Genomic DNA, 23,751 nt, shown 5'->3' on the forward strand with positions numbered 1-23,751 from the left:
GCTTGAATTTTCACAATTTCTCCGCTTTCATCACTTCCCGTTCTCGTCCAGTGCTGATTCGCTAGCTGACAACCAATCTCAGTGATCATTTGTCTCAACAGCTTGACCCGATTCTTCATGTTGATTCGAATGAACACGCCACCTCCCCAGACGGCCCAACAATGGGTCCAGCTTTCCGACATTGCTCGCTACAACAAACAGACAGCGTGTATATCGACTTTCCGACGGCCGACATCGGATTGGTGTGCTGAGGCCTTTACGGATGCAAGAGAACCCATCATGAGTTATCGCAGATTAGTTATGATTTTATTATGATTTTTATTTTTTTTTTGTGGTGAATTTTGTTTTGTTGGGCGGTTTGTGGTAAATTATTTTCTTTGTTGAAATACCGTATGCTTTGTTCCGTAAAAAAGGCGTTGGCTTCATAAACTTCAGCTTCATTCTACGCCTTTGGATTGGCTTATGTTCTCGAAGAACTGTTCTGATCTCTTTTACTGAAGCTGATTGAATGAATATATAATCAACCAACCAACCAACTTATGATGTGAATGGGACTGTGAAGGGTTGTTTGTTTATGTGTCCTGTGATTGGTCAGCAACCAGTCCAGAGAGCAAGCCACCTCCCAGATTAGTCTGCTGGGACGGATGGTTCTATCTTCCTTTGACCCTGATGAAGACAATCTGTATAGAAAATTGGTATTTGGTCTCAAAGTTTGACCCTTTTTCTTTCATCCCTTCCTAGAACATGCATGCATTACACCTGCAACAAGCAGCCACGTGGGGGCATTCAAGAACTTCTAGGAATGTAGGAAACAGGAGATAATTTCTGCATTGTTCATGTTTGTTTATATGTTTGTTTTTGAGCATTTGCACACATTATTAATACAGCACATCTGATTGATATTTATAAACCTTTGATATCATTCCTGACCACACTGTTCTGCAACGTAGACACAATGCAGACACTCACAGTGAGTATTTGAGAGAGTTCACTTATCACACCTGATAGCAGAAAGGCAGATATGAAGTCACTCCTCCAGTGGTTGAGCTAAACCATACACAGACAGTCATGTGCAGTTCAAAACAAACAGCTGACTGACAGAACTGGCAACTCGCCTCATTTTGTTACACACGCACGCACACACACACACACCCACACACACCCGGTGACGTACGATGCGTTCATGACTTGTGAGGCACTATTCTGTAGTAGGATTAAAAATTTCTGTGACCCCAAGATTAGTCTTCTCTGGTATTTTAATTTTGAACTTAGTTATAACTCATGTTTCAAATAATGTCAAAAGATTTTTGAAAATGTGTATGGAAGTTTATTTATGTTTAAGTCAAACAATCAATCAATCACTTGTTGATGTTTTTTCAGATCTCTCTTAATAAATATGTAAACCAAAAAAAACATTTTATTTAAGATTTACATTTAAGTTGTAAAAATATAAAATTTTAATAAGTTATAAAAGCCCAGATTTTAAAATTACCTGGGTGACTGATATCATAACTGCATGTCTGATGCTATGGGGTCAGGAGCCAACAATTTTTATGAGGAGGTTCGAGGCCTGATGGGTAACGAGATAGCGATAGAGAGAGCAAAAAACGGTCAAGTGCCCTGTTCTGCATATAAATAAAGGGATGTTTCGTATATCCAAATGTCACAATGGGCTACGATAACATTTTATGAACCTCATGATACGATAATTCTAACGAGATTGTTGGTAGGTCGTCGATATAATAAAAGCTCACAATACTGCATGAAAACTCATGACCCATCCATCCATTATCTAAGCCGCTTCTCCACATGAGGGTTGCAGGCGTGCTGGAGCCTATCCCAGCTGTCATCGGGCAGTAGCCGGGATACACCCTGGACTAGTTGCCAGCCAAACGAAGACTCACAATATGTGTTTTGTACACAATAACAGCATTGTCAAAGTAATGGGCTTGGCCACTCATTTTATTGGCATGTGTTCCTCTTGGCTCAGCAACACGAAGTTGCTGGGCCAAAGTGAAGTTCACAATGCTGTGTTCAGCTGAAGTGGGTGACGAGTAATGTTTTCGATGGATATGTTGAAAAATATTTGCTGGTATGACTGATTTTGTGGGACCTTTTATCAGAGTTTTGTTCACGTGTGCAATAATCAATTATCTTTGGACTGTTTAATTTGGTTGTGTGCGTGTGTGCGCGTGTGTGTGTGTGTGTCTGCATAATATATATGCATATATATTAGGGCTACTGTCAAAATTAAAGCAATAACTCAGGTGATTAATCCCAAAAATTTTAACTCAGTTAAAAATTTTCAATTTGATTTACTTAAAAAATAATTTGCATACTTTGCAAATATTGTGCCACATTAGTTGTCTTTAGCACGTCTCAGAACAAAACACTGTGTTTAAGTTACCACTGGGCCTTGCAAACCAACACTGTTGGAGTGTGGCGCTTGTGTGAAGTTTTGAGAAAAGTTTTGAAAATAAATGTCAGCAAAGATGTCTCCATTTAGATCGTATTCAAGAATCCAAGAACGCTATTAGAACAGTCTTTGAATTAAATATACTTCATATTTGGTCATTTTGCATCAATTACAAGATATTATTCAAGTAAATATCTGTTATAATCACAATTAATCATGGAATTTTTTGTGATTAATTAGTTAAAAAGAATTATCACTTGACAGCACTAATATATATATATATATATATATATATATATATATATATATTAAGGAAAAGTTGATCTGAAAACTTGCATTTCCGACTTGTAGTCAATACTTCCATCTAGTCTTTTTTCATCACAATTTTTGGCTCGCCGTTATGGAAAATATTCCGAAGCCGGACAAGGCAGAGCCAATTTTGATTCAGCAAACAGCTGCCTGTTTTGTCAGTCAGTGTCAGGCTGTTGGGTGGATTCGAAGAGATGAGAGTGATGACAGGTACTGTGACCACACTGCCACACAGGACCCTTAATAGATCTGAAGTGTGAGGGGCCGCACATGTTCCCCCATTTAAATAACGAATAAAGGATTAAGGCAAACTTTTTTATTGTGAGTTTTCTGGGAAAGTCTAACTTGGTGGCCGTCAATGTTAGCTGTTTTTACATTTTTTTCGTTTTGTTTTGTTTTTACTGTTCATGTGTTTTCATTGTGGTGGTCTATAAAGGCAAAACCAGAAAACTTGTGTCATTTATGAAATTATATATACTATTGTGATTTGACGACAAATCCTACAATAGGACATTGACTTTGGTTATTGTTTATTGTACTCTATGTGTCAGTAATGCTTATCTTCATCTATCCATTAGCTATCTCACTGTGGGGTTGGGGTTCACTGGGGTGGACTGATCTGTCAATCACAGGGCTGACACATGGCGAGAGACAACCATTTTTGGGACTATGGAAGATAGCTGGACTACCCCAAAAAGAGGCCATTCAATCACGTCAACCAGGTCCACGTTGACGCATTGAAACCTGTAAGGTGACAGTGCCAAATAACACGAATCAGCATCCACGCCCGCCTTCTACGTGACATTGCTCTAAGGCACAAACCTCCCAATATCATTAAGTATGGCATTACGTGATCATACCTTGTCAGGAACCATGCAAGCAGGTCCATTTTATTTTCAAAGAAAAAACGGGTGGCCGTCAAGTTACCAAAAGTAGCAAATCAACAGTCATTGCCAAGTAAAAAGAAGGATAAACTCCCAAAAATTATATTGGGATGGGCGCTTGAATGCTTAAATAAGATAAAAATGTTGTCCTTTTCTTTTGCAAGAATTATTAGATAATTATATCATTATTGTTTCTACTCTGAAAACATGTTTTCAGACCATAGGTGGACCTATTGCATAAAATAAAAGCCCAGTTGGGTCAATTAGCGTTTGAGAAAGAGTTAACCTAAACCTACACAGCAGTATTGAAGGACACACACACCGCCTACAACTCTACTAAAGCCAAGCCATGTGTTTAGTTTAGAAATAATAATAAATGATATAATACTACAGTGGTTGACTGATTGGTGCTTCAGTTAAACACTCTAAATTGTCCCTAGGTGTGAGCGTAAGAGTGAAAGGTTGTTTGTCTTTCGGATAATGGATGGAATAATACTACAGCATACCTGTTTACAACGCTAAATATTGAGTGTGCATGTGTGCATATGAAATAGCACACGCTTGCATTGCTTGCATTTTCCGGCAATGCAAGCACGTTTTGGTACAAGCACTACACAGTAAATTTTGTAAAAAGACTAAATTTGAGTCCCAGTAAAAAGAGTCAAATTTATGAATACAATATTTAGCGTACAATTTACTCTGAGAATTTTCCTTTTATACTGAGACCAAATATATTCTTTTTAGAGTAATACATACTCTATCAAATTTACTGTGTAGTTGCTCACAGTCAACCTATTATAAAACATTTACTGAGTAGCCGTCCGCGCTGATCTAATGCTCAACAGTTACATGTGGTCTGATTTAACACTTGGGTTTTCTAAGTGACATGACAAGTTGATAATGATGGTGAGAAAATAAAAATAAAACAACAGAATAATGGCAAAAATTGGGAGACAACGGCAGAGCCCCATTTGGAATTACTTTGATTAGGATTGCGTCTTCGCAGAAAAAAAGCAAGTGCATAACCAACGGTCCCGGAGACAGGTCTCATGTGTGGCATACTGCTGCCACCTATCTCTCTCTCTCTCTCTCTCTCGCTCTCTCTCTCTCTCTCTCTCTCTCTCTCTCTCTCTCTCTCTGTCTCTCTCTCTCTCTCTTTCTCTCTCTGTCTCTGTCTCTTTCTCATACACACTTTCACTTTCAATATGCAAGCTTTAAATTTGATGACCATGTGTAGTGATTTAACAAGTCTGCATAGTCCTGTTCAATTGCCAAGTTTTTATAATAAAAAAAAATAGACTGTGATAAATAATTTCCCCCAGATTTCCACCATTAACAACTACACTAAAATTTCACTAACACATGGGAAATATGTTACGGGATGATGAATCCATGGCTAAACCTTACCAAAAGTATATTGGGCACAAACACAACACCGCTCCTCACTAAAGAACACCATACCTGAACCTTGGTGGTGCCAACTTCACGCTTTGGGCCAGTTTTTAATTTGCTGGAACTGGAACCATTTATAAACAAGGCGATGTAGCCATTTAGAAGATTGCGTGCACACTGCACACAAAGTCATTAATCTGTTTTTACTCCCCCTCTCAAAAAGTTTTCCTTTTTTTTCAATTGAGTTGTACCGATTATAGGTCACGTTGATAGTGGAGTAACTTTTGAATTGATTTAATTTGTGTTTTTAATGTCACAAAAAATAGCATTGCAAAAGTGGGGTGTAGAGTAGAACCATTAAGTTGAGCAACATTTACTGAATGTTTGAGTTTCATCTACATTTTGACTTTGGAAGCAGCATTAATGCACTGCATATTTCTTGGACCTATATCAAATAGGTTTAAGTGAACTGTTATGTTTTATTTGTTAATGTTTATCGGGCATTATTTCTAGTAGGTTGATATAATTTTCAAATGTTTCAAATGTTTTCATTTTTGTGAGTTTTTAATGCACAATCCTTTTTACTTTTCAAAAAATGCACCTGACAAATACACCAGATTACAAAAAACTAAAACCACTAAAAACTAAACTTAAACTAAACATTTTCCCAAAAATCAAAACTAATAAAAACAAACTCATTCTTAAAACTAATTCAGACTTAACTGTTTTAAAAATAAAAAGTCAAAACGAAATAAAAACTAAACCAAGATGAAAAATCCCAAACTATAATAACCCTGGTATGGAGTGAATAAATTCAACCATATAACACAAGTGAGGTCGGCAGAAAAAAAAATCTCTCACGGTGCATGTCAAATCTGAGCAAAGATGGCCTGCCACAGCACAAGTATTACACAAGGGGGCACTCCTGACCAGAGTCGAAATGGGACTCATTTGCATCCTTGGCTTTTCAGGGCTCAGACTTTTGTCATGTTTTAATGAAAATATACAATTTTACACTCATTAGTGTGTCAATATAAAATTGATTATCATTCCCGCCAACAATATTCATTCTGCATTTTTTTCCCATGAACACATCTCGGAACTTAAATAGTTAAGATGAGCCAAACGACAAAAAGGGACCAATAGGCATGGTATGGGATAAGACATTTACACTTAACCCTTAACGGGTTATAAAACGTTAAATCGGCAAGATAAGGGCAGTTAACACTGTACTTACTGTTAATGCTCTTATTTTGAAACTCATACACACCACTTCCAGTGCAATACTTCGCCCACTAACGCCAACTTTAAAACTGCAACGGTAGTGGGCTAGTGATGGGTTGACGATACCTCAAGGAATACACGACTTGTGTTGACACTGTCTTGGTCAAACGTAGAATCAAAGTGACCTCTGCTGTAGAGCTAAAATCATTTCAGGTAAACAAAATGAAAATTACACAAACACAGATAAACACTTGCATGCAGTCAACCCAACATTAGCCTTTTAAATTATATTACATTTGTATTCAATTGCTAGTGTTTTATTTAAAATATCTCACTTTTTTATTATTTAATTTGCTCCATTTGTTTCACGTGACATATCCTGTCACTGGCCTTTTTTTTTTTTTTTATGACATCCTTCTTTGCCGCTACATGAGCAATCGGTGTTCTTCACATTGTTTAAGTCGGTAACTGTTATAGAAAGTGGGCACATAATTCACACAAAGGATTGTGCAGCGTAGGAAAATACAACTTGATTAGAGTAGCGCATTTCACAAGAGCTGCAGCTGAAATATGTTATTGATATTATATTGCCATTTCAATATTGTTTGACAGCTGGGCAACATGGCGTTATGGTGCCTGACTGGTTAGCACGTCCACCTCACTGTTCAGAGGTCATGGGTTGTTTGCAAGCACACTGCGATTGTCTGACGATTAGTTCAGGGTGTAATTTGTGACTCAAATTCAGCTGGGGTAGGGCTACTTAAATCAAGATGTACTGATAGATAAAATATAAAATTATTTCCATTAGTAAATGCTGATTTCTGGATACATTCCTTGTAAAATTGTAACAGTTGAGCAAAAATATATGTTTGTTTGGTCCACACACACACACACAAACACACACACGCAAGGAAACACAGATGGACTGCTGCAGCTGTTCAACTTTAGCCTGGATACAGTAGAAAGGTTAGGGCTATTAATACACCACGCGAACGCTCGCGCGCGCACACACACGCACACTTCATTTTAATAGGAATACATCATTCATAGGTCATGTTAATTATTCATGACTTTTTGTGTTCTTTCCTATGCTTGTGCATCAGGTGAGATAAATCCTACATACAGTAAGATTGCTTTATTTGACCTTTCTTTGATTTTCAAACAATGACACCCCCAGGTCCAGATCATGTTCTGTATTATTGGATCCAGCATGTGTGCATTGAGGTAGGGGATTTTGGACTTTGAACTGTCAGGTTGGAGTTTGCTGCAGTCTCTGTGGAGGGAGTTGGGTCAGCCATTACACAGGGACTGACGCATGGGAAATTGTTGGCCAAAGTCAAAGAAGATGGACAGCAGCTCGTGTTTCTCCCGCAGTTCAAAATACTCATAGACACTCGCCACTGCCGTGAGTTAGACTTTCTCACCGTGACATGGGAATTTCACGGCTGGATTTAACAGCATGCACATAGTTGGAGCCTGAAATACCACAAACCAGTTGGCTCATTCCACTTCTCCTGCACAGACACAGCGAAATGAATCAAGGCAGCTTCGATTCAGCAGGATCTGGATTTGTTTTCTCTCAATGCTGTAAGGAATCATAGCTTAGACTTTTTAATCAGGATTGTAGGTTAACTATTTTTATTCTAAAAATATTTTGTTTTCCATCAATGCAATTCTAGCTTGCATTCAAATCTCACGTGACGGTGCATGCTGTACAAGACTGTGAAAGACTTTAAGACGGAAAGCAGGCAATTTCTTGTGCCCCAGTGAGAGGTTTAGTTGTAGGTCGAGATGATCCTCAACACGGTGCTGGTGATCCTGACGGACCTAGTCGCCCACCTGCTGGGAAACACTTTGTTCCGTCGACACTTCCACCTTGCGTTGTCTGCCACAGTGATGTTTGGCCCAGTGCTGAGTCTCTGGGTGTCCCAGCACAGCATCTTTGCCAAGAGAAGCCACTTCCTTTACAGGTGAGGCTACTTCCTGTCTGCCAGTGGTGGGCGTGTCAATAAGCTTTCGTCATCATTACCTTTAACGTGATTCCTTCATTTCTGAACTAAGATTTTTTTCACCGCTATTTTAGTACAGTCAGTTAAAATAAAACATGTTTGCAGGGATAACAGCACTCAATTGTATTCCTTCAGAAACAGTTTGGACCAATGTATAAATTCGTATACTATTACTGCTCCTCCTCGTGCTTCTCGTCCCCAAAATGCTTTTTCTCCTGGTTTGTGGTGAAAATGTTTACGTCGATGCTTATTCCATCAGTGTTTTAATGTTACCGTCAGTCATCAGCAAAAATGGGAGTCCATCAGTGATTAACTGACAGGTGTACAGTCCCAACTTTGCTGTCTGCCGTTGTTTCATGCTGAGGATAAGAAAAATGCTGTGCTTATAAAGCAAAAACAAACACCTTTGTAATGTTATTTCTACTTTTACCTTGTTAGGATTACAGATTCAATAATTCATTGGAACACAGGTGTACACCATAGATTGGAAACCAATCATTTATCTAAACGGTCCCATCTCCGGACAATTTAGAGTTTTCACTGAACTTAACATGCATGTTTTTGGACTGTGGGTGGAAGCTGGAGTACCATGGGGGAAAAAAATAAAAAATGCCACCCAGAAATGCCGGAGATGATATTTGAACCCCAAATCCCAGAACTGTTAGGCAGAGATACTAACCAGTAGTCCACTGTAGTGACCTTAATTACTGATTGGCTGATTATGTATTTCCAGGTTGTTTTTGCGATCTGGATGGGGATGGACGTGCATCTTCGTTGGCTCCTTTGTCTTCCTTTTGTCCTTCTCCTCCCGTCGTTCCCTCTCGCTGTCACTCCGTCATCTCTCCCGGCTTGGAGTGGCTGGTGGACTGTGGTTTGTCTTCTGCAAACTTCTGGACATTCTCGAAAATGCTACAGGAAGCTGCTACGACCCCCTCCCGGGCAGCTCGGAGATCAACGACAGTCAGCCTCTCTTGGTGTTGCGAGAAGGAGCAAGCAAGGCAGAATGCCTTAAAGCTGGGATGCAATGGAGAGGATATGAGGTTTCAGAGGACGTTTTCCTCCTGTGTCTCTGCTGCCTGTTGCTCGCTGAAGAAACAGCGGTGTTCGGCCCTTACCTGAGCCTGGGTGGGTTTTCTGACGCCCCGCTTAGGATCCTCTTCCTGTTTTGTGTTCTCCTGCTCAGCCTCTGGCTCTTCCTGCTCCTCTGTCTCCTCGCCTACTTCCCCCAGTTCCCCACTCAACTGTTAGGAGGGGCTCTTGGTTGTTTGAGTTGGAGGGGATTGTATCAAGGCTGGTACTGTAAGAGTCCCTGCTGGTACTGCCCTGGGAGACCTGGACTTGGACTGCTCAAAAAGCAAGACTGATGTGGAACAAGAGATCTGAGTAACTATACAAAAGTGTGTGTGCTAGGGGATTATGAGTTTCTTCCTTAGTGCTACCTTATCAGTGTGTTAAACTTGAAGGGGCTTTGAGTATCTTCGAGGTAGAAAAGTGTTAAAGAGGGCAAGCCCAATTTTCACACTGCTAAAACTAATCATTTGAAGCCAAAAGTGTTTTTGTTTCTACTAATTCTATACTATTGTCAGAAATATGTTGGTGCATTGCTGCCAATTCTGTTCTGAAACGCCATAAAAAAGAGAAACTGGAAAAACTCCTGTTGTATTGTAGCTACATGGCCGACAACTGAAATACAGAATGCAATACAGGAGAAAGTTTTACAACTAAATTTTCAGGCCGTTGGTCCACCATTAGGGAATCAGAAGTGAATTTCTTTGGTAAGCGATTAGCAACCTTCGTCATGTCAGACGAGATGTGAAATCTCCATAGACTTCAGCTCGAAATGATAAGTGCTACGATCACGTGTTCACTAAGTATGAATTACACATTTTTAAGTAACAATGGCTTCAGGATGACAAGCTCAATTTAGCATGGAATAAACTTATGTTATGGACACAGATGTACTGTAAAGACACTAAATAAATCCTCATTTTATGTGGTTTGACTTTGGAGGCACCAGTGAATAATCTTCAAGGCAGATTTATTGTACGTCTCTAATATTTTACATTATATAGTGCGGGCTTGAGAAGTAAAGTGTGACTTAAAAAAATAACATCTGCAATGTAGTAGTTATGTCAGAGAAAATGGTTGTTGAATATGTAAAATGTTTGAAATAAATCACTATTTTGTACACTTCATCAATGGTTGATGTCTCCGGACTTGCTGCGACAGAGCATTTTGCAGAGCAAATCAGAATACAGTTTGGGCAAAAAGTGAATCAGCCAAACGGCCTGATACTTTAAATAATTATTAATTATGGGAGCCATCATTTCCATAGATGGCCACTTAATCCTAATTTGCTGGTCCATCCCCCGTATTCCACGACCGGGCCACCCTTCCGGCCTCACACTTCCGTCCTGATTTAAAGCGCTTTGTCCTTGCAGTTGAAAATCTGTTGCACTATTTTAAATGGTTCTGATCATTTCTATCATATTCTAAAACACACTAATCAACTCAAAATTTTAAACATTTGCTTATCTGCATTATGAAACAGTAAGAATTATTTAACTTTTTGTGAAATTGAAAAAAGAAAAAACAGCTAGTATTTGTATAAAAACAACCTTTTCACACATCTCATTTCATGTATTCCATGCTAGATAATCACCTAATAAAAATGCTAATTTGGCAAGGGTAATAATTTGGGCCTTAACTAACTTTATATCTATCTTTAGTATTGATCCACTACATTTCACCATCTCCACCTGAAATGAGCAGACCCGGAGACCCTTTTGAAATTGTTTTTATTGATCAGTTTCACAAAAGATATATCTATTCCTTATGTACAAAATACTCATCCCAAGCAACAGTTATTGATACTGCCGTAGTAGAAATTGACAGCACTATGAAGTAATTTGTATTCCGAAGGCATTCGCACAACAACCCGGTTGGTTACTTTAAAATTACGCGATCCATAAAACTTCATGAAAACATGAATCAAGAAACAATAATCCAATGTATTCACAAAAAAAAAAATGTACCATCCTGGAGTGAACATTCAAGGATCAATGGGGTCATTTTGCATTTTCTGCGGTGACCATCAACATTAATCAGTACAACTTTGTTGTACATGGGTGTTCGGTGTACACTGCTACAACGAATGTGAACATCAGAAAGGGGACCTCAGCACTTTGTTGTCAAATTACCCACTCATACTGTCGCATGAAGGGCCTTATTGTGAGACTCGTAATCTTACCAACATGGTAAACAATAAAATCAAAATATACTTGTACTACTTGATGACGACACCTCAGAACTGCATGTAGTGGATCAGGGTTTAGAGACGCAACGACAAGTACAGAGATCCTGAACACCAATTTGGAGAGATTGTGGGTCAAGTTAGTGGATGGAATTTGAATTTAATCAAGGGAGTAACGGTATAGCAGAGTCAAAGGAGTCCAGTGGCTCCCAGTGACAGTCCATCAAGGCATCAAAGATCTCCTCGCTACGCTGAATATAATCTGTGTTCCACTGGTCCACATCACATTCTTGGAACGGCACTGTAAAACACCAAAGAATAAACACCATCGCAAAGCAATGTGGAACTAAAGGTACTTTCAGTGAATACTAAATGTTACCCTAACAACTAACATATTGATGCGGTCCAATAACAACCATTAATGTCACGCTATAATTTCTTCAGAATTAGCTAAGTAAAGATGACAAAACAAGTACTATTTTATTTCTCTTCGATTGAAATGTTTTAAAAATTGAGAGAGGTTTACTTGAACTACGTTAAGACGTTCAGAAAAACATTAATACCAAACAAGCCTTGAATGTATATAATCTCCATTATAGGACTAATAAAGGCCATCGTTATCTTTATAATGATATAAATACTTAGTTTTCAGATTATTCCTCTGACTTTTTACTGTATTTTTTTATTCTTATTAGTTTATTGTTAAGTACATCAAGGATGAGTGCCGAGCAGATCAGTTTGAATTCTTTCCGATTTTTTGGGGTGAACTGTAATGCTAGATTTTCATTAATAAAGTTTAAAAAAAAAAGTAATCATTCCGTCCTACGAGTTCAAAGTTTAAGTTGATTGTATGCAACGCAATAGCACTTAAATGACCGACCGGTAAGTGATTAGAAGTTGTAATCAGACAACAACAATATGAACGTTTCAGGGGTTCCTCTAAACAGGTCAACTGTTTCATTGCAGAGTAAAAGTGAGAGAGAGACATTTTACCTTCTGCGTTCTCCTCACCATCTCCAGTCTCTTCTTGACTCTGCTGAGAACCAATCAAGACTCAGGTAATGATGATGTACGCTTATGAACATTATCAAAGGCAGAAAACTCAAAGAGAGATTATGTCATTTGTAAGTAGCTTCAACCGCATTTGACCGTGGCTTGAAATCCTTGGAATAAAGTGAAAATCAGCTTAAACCGGTGGTTCGGTTCACAAAGTGTGGTACAAATACAATTTGTGGTACACAAGTTAATCCAGGCATGTCCAAAATAAGGCCCTGGGTCAATTGCAGCCCATGTTCAAAGGAGGTGAAATGGAATCTATGTATGGAGGCGCACGACATATTTCCGCTGGAGAGATTTCGAGGCGCACAAGCTTCTGGTTCACATTTTTTCCAAGGTAAGGGAATGCGGCCAGGAGGAAAAATATTCTTATGTTAACGTGGGTTTTTGTAATACGTATATTCTATCGCTCGGTATGGTGCTTTTCAAGGTGGAAATGATCTACAGTAGTGACTTTCTGAAGACAAAGGCATGGCTTCTCCTTCCAACTTTGTGGTGTGCCGGCAATTTTGTTCAGCTTTTTACTTGAATAAATTAACCAGTGAGCCGGTACTACAAAGGAGATAGAAAGTTTATACTTTTAGCGAGACAATTTAAGTATTGAACATCAAATCAACTCAGGCAGCCTGTCTGTCATTCTCTGTGTTTTTACTTGCTCAGCTGCACGCTCTCATGCTCTCTCCCACCACCGGCTACAGTGAGGCGATTAAGTCGGGCGTTACATTGATCCTCATCCTGCCGTTACTATGTCAGTATTGTTATTCTTTTATTATTGGTTGACTTGTATGTTTTCATCAGATCAATTTTAAGATTATTTATATTTCACCTGTTGCAAAGAAAAGGAAAGTCGACAGAGAAGGCCGTCGTTTCCAGGACAAGTGGAATTGACATATTTTTTGCTAAAATACAAAAAAAAGACTTCATTTGTCTAATTTGCTAAGAAACTGTGACTATTTTCAAGAAATTGAATATCAAAGAGGCAGTGCCAGTTAATAAAATGCAAACTATGACAAATGTGACTGGGAACGAAAGCAGTGAAAAATATTAAGCAACCGGTTGCTGAATGGTCGGGCCCCGACACATTATTTACAAAAGTTTGGACAACCCTGGATTAATCGGTTATTGTAATTTTCATCGGCCAAATATCGGAACAGGCAACGGCCTAAAAAAAAATAATTACTTTGGTCGGGCGCTATCTGTTACATACATTTCAGCTGTATTTAACTTTCAAGGACAATACATTAGCGGAGAGTCAAGTATTTTTTGAAGAGGTACTTGGTGTGAAATACTTTGATGGCTTTTCACTTAAGCAGTAATGTCACTCAAGTTCACATACCTGCACATCTCCTGTCGCATCAGAAGACGGGGGCGGCAACCCCGTGGGAGGTGGCGGCACCATATGATTGGGTGGTGGGTATCCGTAGGGGCCGTAGTTGTAGCCACTGTCGTAGCCGCTGTTATATCCACTATTGTAGCCACTGTTGTAGCCACCATTGTTGTAGCTGCTGTACTGATTGTAGCTGCCCCATTGAGAGTAGTAACCTTGACCCCCACCATTGGGGTTCCCATAATAACTAGATGGCGGCTGGTTGTAGCTGGTCTGGTAATTCTGACTCGGGCCTGCCCAGGGGGTCATCTTCTGGCTAAAGAACAAATGAGTAAACATTTATGTAAAGTTCATTGGAAAGAGACAATTCAAAGGCAAATGTTTCACGGTGTAATATGAAAATGGGGGTGCGTATCAAAATCATTTTTGCCACAGGCCACATCGGTGTTATGGTTAATATGTATATATACATATATATATATATACATACATATATATATACATATATATATATATATATATGGATGGATGGTTTTCTAAACTAAACGCCAGCTTCAACAAGGAGTGGTAAGAGAATAATAATGATGATGATAAGAATAATAATTATAATAATAATGTTTCAGGTTTATATGTGTCGCACATCGTCAATCTCCGGGAGGAGGGGGATGATGTGACGGAGCAGCTCCGTCACAATATGGCACAAAAAAAAGGTACACAAATAAAGCTACTGCAAAAAGTTCAAGTGCAATCAAATTCAAAGCACTTGAGTATGTAGCTTAACTAGACAAGTCGACACTTCTAAAGGATATGAAAACTATGGACATAGATATTGGACTTTTTATAATATCGGACTTCTGTTCTTGTGTGCTTCAACTGTTCACATTGATACGTTGTTCTTGTTATCATAGGAAAGGGGGAACAAATTGGAGACTGTGCCAAAACATTATATATAGAAACCTTTTTCTTTTCTTTAAGTACAGTAATTATGTAAATCAACTTTTTTGTTATAAGAAATGTGACTCCAAGAGCACAAACTGTCCGGGCTTTAGCTCTTTACATGTCAAACAATGATGATGATGATGATGATGAAGAAGAGGAGAAAGATAATGATATAATTATCTTACGTCTTTGCCACAGCAAGACTGAGTCGGAGTGCCTTTCCTCCAAGCACCGTGCCCTGGCATTCCTCGATTGCTTTCTTCTGTTCATTTTCATCTCCAAACTTGACAAATCCATAACCTCTGCAAGCAAATCAACAGTCAGAACTCCTCTCCATGCCGGCGTATATTTCACTTTTAATTGAAAAGCAACTTATATTGAGAACAGTATATAGATGGGTATTATTATGGTAGAACTGAAACTTGTGGTTTTACTTTTAACATGAAGTAGCATCACTTCAATTGTGAGTTGCTCTTGCTTAGCCTATATGGGGAAAACAATAGTTTTAGCATAAGATGACAAGAAAACATTTCTTCAGGCTTCTAGTGAAAATGGATGTAGCAAGTGATCAAGGTCCCATGTGTTGTTATCCAGAAGCTACTAGACAACAGAAACAAAAAAAAAATGTAAATTACTATGTAAGCTTTATTATAATACTGATCTATTATATCAAAATACACCAGTGATTCTCAAAGTGTGGTACACGTACCGGCTCTCTCGGTTGGTACGCAAAATGATCAATGAATATCGTCACACTCACAACACAACAGTTGTGTTGTCGATAAGCTCTGAAATGTCAGATTTTCTGGGACGCCTTAAAAGGTAACCCTGCGAGTAAAAACAATGTATTGTATTGCATTGTGTGACTTATGAATGGCTGAGGGAGTTGAGGGTCAGGGAGAGAAGAAGAAAGAGTGTGTGAGAGAATGAGAGAAAAATTAGACAGAGCAAAGGAGACATCTACTCAAGATGACGTCATGTCATCGCCGCCCAATAAATTAAATGTCTGCATGGCCGAATTACGATCACCACAAATACCCACTCAATGTGTCACGTTTTGAATGGGAGTAAATTAAATTCAAATGTTAAGACAAATAACTTTGCAGATTCACGGACGATGTCAGTAGTCTCCTGTGCACTCTCTCAAGCTCGAGCAGAACACATACTGGGAATTTGATGACACATTGGTGGGATGTGCGCGGGTATGCGTTCATTTTGCAGACGCATCACATACACATCGGATTTATATCGACATATGAAAGAGGCCTAGGTCAGATTTGAGGGAAAAAAATAAATTTAAACAAACAAAAAAAATCTGATCTGTCGCATATGCGCAAATAAAATCGCAATTGAGCTGCAATGTAAACATAGCCAATGAGATTGTTTGTTAATTAATGACAGTGCAAACAGTAAAAATGAAATGTGGATATCGCCCAGTCTCTTCCAATCCATCTTACACATACACAAAAGTGTAACATTCAATTTAGAAAAATTATCAAAACTTAAAGGGGAAGTCAGAAGTGTTCTTTAAATTAATATGATCTATGCTGCACCACTAGTCCAAACGTGGTATTCGGATTAATATTGCATTTGTAGAACATGAATGAATCAACGCGATGAAACAATTTGAAAGTCTTCTCTGCACCCAATGACACAAAGACTTGACATATTTACTTTTGAGAGGATTTGGAGAAAGAAAACAGCATTTGCACAGAACCATGATGTTTTGCTATTTGTTCAAATTGTTTTGAGAAACACACTTCCTGTTTTGCAAATGTCAATTCTGATTTGAGAAATATACCGTAGTGACTGAGAAAGACAAAATTTCGTCATAGTGGTAGTACTTGGAGAGCTAATTGTTGGGGTGGTACTTGGTGTCAAAATTTGAGAACCACTGGTATACACCATATCCAAGTACAGATTTCGTCCAAACGGAGTAGCTGCTGGGTCCAACTCTGAGCTGATGTACCTGGAGTAGCCATATTGGTCGGTGACTACTTTGGCTCCCTTGCATGAGGGAAAGTTCTTAAAGACTTGGTGGAGCTGGGAGTCATCCACTTCAGAGGACAAGTCACCAACAAACACTGAGAACTCTGGCCTTGGACAAGAGACAAAGACAAGTATTATTTATGTGTTGATATACAGTACATTCAATATACTCACAGACCAAAATGTCAAGTGATCACTATATATACATACACACACACACACATACACACGTTACATACAAACATACATATAAAAATTTTCATTTTTTTATCTAATCTTTTTATTTATTCATATATTTAATAATTTATATAATATATATATATTTTAAATGCAGTTTAATTGAAAATGGAAGGCAGGTCAGAGGGATTTCATGTTACCTGTCCTGTGAAGCACTTTGCGTGGCTATTTTAGTTTGACAGGTACTATATAAATTAAGTATGGATTCAATGACGCTAATAGTCAGTCAGTAGCCAATTTAATTTTACATTGACATTATTATAGTAGGATTTTTTTTTATCTTCCGTACTCGTGAGAAACAAAAAACAATGAAATTATTTGGACCCTTGCTGATATCTTAAATGTTTTCCATCAAAACATTTCAACATTAGTCAAATGCAACACAAACACAGAATGCCGTTTTAATTTAGGCTTTTTATTAACGGAGGAAAAAAATCCAATCCTATACGGCTCTGTATGAGGTAAGTGATTGCTCCATAATTCTAATAACTAGTTGTGCCACCCTCAGCAGCACCGAAATCAAATGTTTTCAATAACTGGGAGTGAGATATTTTGATCCACTCTTAATTGAGGAATTGCTTTAATTCAGCAACAGAAGGTTTTTGAACACGAATGGCCTTCAAAGGTTCTGCCACAGCATTTCAGATTCAAGTATGGACTGTGCCAAGGCCACTTAAAAAAACATTGTCGTGATGCAGAGCCCAGATGCGCTTCAGCTTGATGTTACAAACTGGTGGACAAACATTCTGCCAGAGGATTTTCTGGTAAAGAGTAGATTCCATGGATCCATCAATCATAGTACGTCATCCAGGTCCTGAAGCAGAGAGCAGCCCCAGACCACATTCCCACCTGCATTTGTAACTGTTGGTATGATGATCTTTTAATGAAATGCTATGTTACATGTACCTCAAAAGTTCAACTTTTGGCTCACAAGTGCATTAAATATTCTCCTAAAAGTCTTCAACACTCTCAGCCTGATGCACGTTCGTGGATGTATGATTTCTCTGTCCTTCAGATACCATTTTGCAAAAGTAAGACAAGCCTTTATGTGCTTTTTAGTCAGCAGTGGTTTTCGCTTTGGGACTCTGCCTTGGATATAATTTTTGCCCAGTCTTTTCCTCATTGTGTGGGCAGCCAGCAGTTCTTTCGACGTTGTCCTGGGTTCCGTTGTGCTATTGGGGTAATTGCTGGAGGCAGGCCACTTCTGGGAAAGTTCACCACTGTGCTATGTTGTCTTAATTTGTGGATAATGGCTCTCACTGTGATTCACTAGAGATCTAAAGCTTTAAGAATGACTTTGTAAACCTTTACAGTGATTATATAATTACTTTTTTTTTTTCATCTGTTGTTGAATTTCTAGGATTATAGCATTTTGTTGCAACTTTTTGAGATCTTTTGGCCAATTTCATTTTCTCAAATTTTGTCTATTTAGGTGATTTCTTGACAGAACAGGTGTAGAGGTAATCAGGCTTGGGTGTGGTTAGTGAAATTAAGTGAAAATTTTTTTACCTGTAATTGGCAAAAGCAAATTCATTTTTTGGTTGTTAATAAATCTAAGCATTTAAAAACAGCATGTTTGTGTTTAGTTAGTTTATCTTTGCCAGATATTTACATTTTTTTTTTATCTTAAAGTTTTAGAAGGGTGGCAAATACTTTTCCATGGCACTGTATTAGAAACTCATCCATTAGTGACAGAGGTGCCGTGCAATTTTACGTCACTGCAAGCGCCAACTATATTATGAACTGTTGATTTCTAACGGTCAATTAGGAGTTGAACGTCTTCAAATTATTTTGTAGTCCATGTTCAGGTGATTATGTTCAAGTTGATGTTGGCTAACTAATGATATCGTTGATATTTTCACTCATGTACCTAAATGCACAAATGTATAAAAAACAAAGTGAAAAAAATACTTAGTGCACACCTCCAAACAAGCTCGCTCAATCACTTATTCGCTCTATCCACTGCCTCATGTACTCATCTGCATTCAGAAACATGCTCAGCCAATCAGGTTCAGATTCCTTTAATGAGTCTCTACTTGCTCTCGTACATAAGACTAGTACCGTACATAGTTTTTAAAAAAAATAAAGCAAGAGAGAATTGTTTTGAATCCTGTATTGTAGCAAACCCTGAGATGTTAGGTGGATTGTTATAAGAGTTTTATATGATCTGACTTTCTCTGCGAACCTGAAGTGGAACAAGCACACAATCCCCTCTCCTTACACTGACATCACCATCTGACCCCAGTCAAATAGTAGAGAAGTGCTACAATAACCGTTAATTTTTACAATAGAGGTTATTGAGCTACCATGGCTTGTCTCCATTTCATCGAGTAAGTGGTCAACATGGTGACTGCTAAAGTGAAGATTTAAGGCTTCTCATCATGATGTGTTAGTGCCGTTGTCATAAATTAAAACGTATTTCAGCGAGGCGACCGTGCCAACCTCAAGCCATAACTGTCGTTGCAGAGTAGCAACGTCAATGTGGCTATGAGTCAGTTCAACCCCCTTTTTTCAATTCAAATACTATTGTATAGGATTTTTTTCATATACATTTTAAATATGACAGAAACATACATAGCAGCTTTATTCAGTTACAACAATAGAATAAAGTTGAGAGTACCATTGCCATATCGGTATTCTGTATTGTACATGCTTAGCTCGCAGACATTTACTTTTAATGGGGGAGCAATATTGTACGCTGCGAGAATTTGAAACGACCTTCCATGTGATTTGGGGTCATTGTTTATGGTATGCTTATGAATTAAACATGGGGTGTCCAAATGCGGTCCTTGAGAGACACTATCCTGCATGTTTTAGATGTCTCCTTCCTCCAAAATACCTGATTCAAATGATCAGGCTTCTGCCGAGCTACCTAATGAGCTGATCATTTGAATCAGGTGTGCTGAAGGAGGGCATCAATTACTCACAGCTCTGGTGCCACTGTGATATAGTTTGCCTTTTTTTTTTTGACTTTGTAAATGCTGATGACACATTTGCACTGTTCTTTAGTTATATTCAGTCGGAATAATTATAGAAAATGAATCACTTGAGGGCATCAATTACTCACAGCTCTGGTGCCACTGTGATATAGTTTGCCTTTTTTTTTTTGACTTTGTAAATGCTGATGACACATTTGCACTGTTCTTTAGTTATATTCAGTCGGAATAATTATAGAAAATGAATCACTTGATAGAAAAGAAGGGCACAAGCAGACCGATTTCTCAAACTTACCCTGCCTCCTGCCGTTTCCCATAGGTGGCAAAGTTTAGCTTAAACTTTCGAGGCTGCAAATGGGAAAAGAGAACACACACTAAGCCAACCACAATCTTTGCAAAGTCCTGTAGTATAGCACTGATATTGCTGGGAATAAAGAGAGATGTTATTATGGTTATTTGTGTTTACGTACCTCCTCCACCCAGACCAGCCTTTAGCCCATTCCTCTGTTAGTTGCTACCAGAGACTCTATTCACCAGCTTCAAACAAAGTTCATTCATGTACAAGCAGCCTCTTAGCAGCAGGTACAGGCCAGTGGACAGCAGTAATTTCATGCATCCCTAGACTAAGTTTTCTGATATACCACTTAGTTCACAGTCACTCACGACGGTCATGGTGAACATATGCCAACACATCTAAATGCATACATGCTGCACAATGTGTTATGTTTGCCTGCAGAAACAGAAAAATACACGGAATAGTGGACTACAGGGTCCTAATTGAATTTGTGTCTTTTTCCGAAACAAAAACACAATACATGTTCTTAGGGCTGGGTGATATGGCTGAAAACTATATCGTGACGCATGTATGTCATATCGGTCGATATGGATATATATCAAATTATTATTGTTATTATTTTATTTTATTTATTTTTTTACTATTGAAAATAAAAAAGGGAAAAGGGCTGAATTCCGATTTGTTTTATTTTAAAATGTACAACGCGCGACGAAGCTCTCGTGTGATGTGTTACTAATTGTGTTCCACTATCCACTCTGTATGGTGCTGTAGAAATGCTAATAACCTACAGACTACTACTGAAGAAAAAAGGAAGGTCAGTAGTATTTAAATATACAATGGAGATTTTTTTTAATTAAGCATGTACTGTATTAAATAGTTAAAATTAAGTAACTACTAATGTGTAATGAGGTCATACCGGGTTTGAGCCAGGAACCAGTTTTCCATTTAGTCTTTGAACACAGCGGTCAACGCTTGCTTCGTCTGCCATCTCCACAAAGCAGTATCCTGCAGAACCCCTGCACAACAGGACAAGAGTGTTAGGGACAGGGACAGATGGAACTTAAATATCATCTGTTGAGGCAATATATGAGGTGGTTGGGGACTGTAGACTTCAACAAATCTCCAGGGATAAACCTGCTACAGAAACGTTTGGCCAGTTTGGTATGTGCCTGGGCTCTGTCGTGGGACGTGAAAGAATCACTGCCTAAGCACAGTTAATTTAACTTAAGTTAAAAGAACGATGCATAATCATTGCACTTCCGCTTAACCGAAGTCGGGTTGGAAGTGCAGCATCTTAAGCAAGGAAGCCCAGACTTCCCTAAAGAATCATTTGTTTTTTAACATTTCACCAAATCCCATTATTATTTCACATTTCTCTGCAATACATTTTCATTGAATCATTACTTAAGTAAAACAAAAATCCCATATTGAATCACAGAATTTATGTTCAACCTGCGCATAATGTTACAGTCATTAAATATAGTTTTTAGGAATAGAATTTTTTGGATACTCACTGTACTTTGTTTTAATCATGGTAGTGGTAATTAGAGGGGAAGTATTTTTGTTGGTAGCATATGGTGTAAAAGGTTGAAAACCACAATCATAAGGTATACTGTAACACGAATATTTGAATGTCGCCTACCCTGTTATCTTGTGAGTGATTATTTTGACTCCAAGCGGCGATTCCCCCATCGCACTAAAAGCCTGTTTGACGAAGTTCTCATCCATGTATGGGTCCAACTAAACAAACGGGTGAAAGAAAATGTACAATCAATCAATTAATTGCAACCAAAAACATATATATGTAAACAACTATTTTAGTTCACATTCTAAAGCTTAGCAACATTCAGAATTGGTCCGAGTGACGCATCTTGTTAGATCAAGTAAAAGATACTGACGTTTGCAATATGATTAGAATAATCGACAGAAAAAGTGGCTACTCTATCATCACGTCTAACGGCCATAAACAGATTATGAAAACATATCTATAGACAGGTTGAAGTGGTTAGTCACATAGAAATATTTGAAGGAATTGCAATTTAACAAGACTGTCTACAGAAAAAGTAAATGTAACCTTCGCTTGTGTTGCGTTCAGAACTAGCTAAAATTAGAATGAATCTAACGCTACAAAGTGAAAGGACTTCATGCATACATCACCCATCCAGAGACTCGTCTGTCTGTTAAACATCTTTTTAACTGAATTGAAGAAAAGTTGGCTTCCAGAATGCAAATTTTTGCTCGAAAAACACTTTCGACTGGTGTTTATTATCCGTCTGAGGTTGCCTTTACAGTTCCGGTAGGCCTTCTTACTCTTGTTTTTCCTTTTTTTTACGGGGTTTTTAATTTACGTATAAATAAGATGCTGCCGTCTGTAGTATTGGAGCGGAACAGCAACAACCTATTGTGGAAGCATTCAACATAACCTTTTAGTTCGAGGCATTTCACCAAGATTACATTATGGAATAACAATTATGAAGGGACAAAAACCTTGATGGACAATACCCAAATACGAAAATTTTTAAAGGGACACTTTTATGAGCGTAACATTGGCACTTATATATATATATGTATGTATATATATATATATATATATATATACATATATATATATATATGTATGTATATATATATATATGTATGTATATATACATATATATATATATATATGTATGTATATATATATAAATATATATATATATATATATATATATATATATAAGCGTTTGTGGAAAATAAAGTTGTATTGTATTAGTATTTGGCTGAAGATGGCTGAGGCAATACAGTACATATCGCCACCTCCTGGCCAGTTGGCTATTAAGTTATTAAGTTATGAGCTATTTTCGTTTTAAAACTAAAAATTGAACATCACACCGTTTTTAGACCTTACCTTACTTGTTCCAGGCAACATATTAGAATTGTGTTTCAATTTTAGTGGTTCGATATTAAAATGAAAATCAAATAACTGGTCGTTATTCCATATTTAATGTCTGCTTCCAAACATAATTATACCCAAAGACCAAAAGAAGCACGGACCAATATTGACGTTGAATTGACATCAGATGCCCACTGGGACAGTATATAGTATTTTCCAACTTGACAGACTTTTTCACTTATTCATTAGTCAAGTTTGGAACCAGAATATCCACTTTCAAGGGATGTGTGTGTGTGAATGTTGCTGCTCCTAAATCAGTAGGCATAGCTCATTTTACATGTCATAACCATTACAATAATAGTTTTCAATAAATATAGTAACATGAAAAATTCACCTGATAATTTTATAGCAAGCCATCCAAACTCAATACATAATTAAGTTGATGTGTGATATTTCTGTTGCTTTATAAAATTCCTAAACATTACTTCCACAATGTTCTAGCGCTTAATATCAAATTTCAACCTTCGTTAGAGCTTGCTGATGCCCATTGCATGTGTATCTTGCCCATCTGTGACGGCAAGACAAATGCTGAAATGGACATCATTTGTGTGCA

The 23,751-nt window shown here is 37.9% G+C and overlaps 2 protein-coding genes across 4 annotated transcripts; one reads left to right on the forward strand and one right to left on the reverse strand.

Moving 5' to 3' along the window:
- The first annotated feature begins 6,222 nt into the window (after positions 1-6,222).
- On the forward strand, positions 6,223-10,364 carry fitm1l (fat storage inducing transmembrane protein 1, like). Of its 2 annotated transcripts, XM_088311471.1 has the most exons (3): positions 6,223-6,438; positions 7,748-8,195; positions 8,968-10,364. In XM_088311471.1, the coding sequence occupies exons 2-3, from the start codon at positions 8,017-8,019 to the stop codon at positions 9,596-9,598; spliced, it is 810 nt and encodes a 269-aa protein (XP_088167597.1). In that variant the 5' UTR covers positions 6,223-6,438; positions 7,748-8,016; the 3' UTR covers positions 9,599-10,364. The 2 variants fall into 2 exon arrangements, with proteins under 2 accessions (XP_088167597.1, XP_088167595.1); XM_088311469.1 differs by lacking the exon at positions 6,223-6,438 and having other exon boundaries at positions 6,912-8,195.
- A 756-nt stretch (positions 10,365-11,120) lies between these two features.
- Positions 11,121-22,567, reverse strand: trnau1apb (tRNA selenocysteine 1 associated protein 1b). 2 transcript variants are annotated; one of them, XM_088311386.1, is made up of 9 exons: positions 22,419-22,567; positions 21,909-22,006; positions 21,183-21,282; positions 20,267-20,319; positions 16,779-16,907; positions 14,995-15,111; positions 13,880-14,186; positions 12,481-12,520; positions 11,121-11,788 (listed from the first exon to the last, which is right to left on the reverse strand). In XM_088311386.1, exons 1-9 carry the CDS (start codon positions 22,452-22,454, stop codon positions 11,652-11,654), a joined length of 1,017 nt encoding a protein of 338 aa, XP_088167512.1. In that variant the 5' UTR covers positions 22,455-22,567; the 3' UTR covers positions 11,121-11,651. The 2 variants fall into 2 exon arrangements, with proteins under 2 accessions (XP_088167512.1, XP_088167511.1); XM_088311385.1 differs by having other exon boundaries at positions 12,481-12,523.
- Between the last annotated feature and the right edge of the window lie 1,184 nt (positions 22,568-23,751).

This window comes from Idiotropiscis lumnitzeri, chromosome 12 (genome assembly GCF_059441095.1).
Source record: "Idiotropiscis lumnitzeri isolate Australia: NSW breed Sydney's pygmy pipehorse chromosome 12, RoL_Ilum_1.0, whole genome shotgun sequence".
Classification (NCBI taxonomy): Eukaryota; Metazoa; Chordata; class Actinopteri; order Syngnathiformes; family Syngnathidae; genus Idiotropiscis; species Idiotropiscis lumnitzeri.

Excerpts from the sequence above, each read along its gene's own strand:
- trnau1apb (XM_088311385.1), bottom strand. The coding sequence starts at position 22,454 with ATGTTTAACAGACAGACGAGTCTCTGGATGGGTGAT. Across the intron at positions 22,007-22,418 it reads CGAGTCTCTGGATGGGTGAT|TTGGACCCATACATGGATGA; the intron begins GTATGCATGAAG and ends CCGTTTGTTTAG. Across the intron at positions 20,320-21,182 it reads TGGTTCCTGGCTCAAACCCG|CCTCGAAAGTTTAAGCTAAA; the intron begins GTATGACCTCAT and ends TCCCATTTGCAG.
- fitm1l (XM_088311471.1), top strand. The coding sequence starts at position 8,017 with ATGATCCTCAACACGGTGCTGGTGATCCTGACGGACCTAGTCGCCCAC. Across the intron at positions 8,196-8,967 it reads AGAAGCCACTTCCTTTACAG|GTTGTTTTTGCGATCTGGAT; the intron begins GTGAGGCTACTT and ends ATGTATTTCCAG.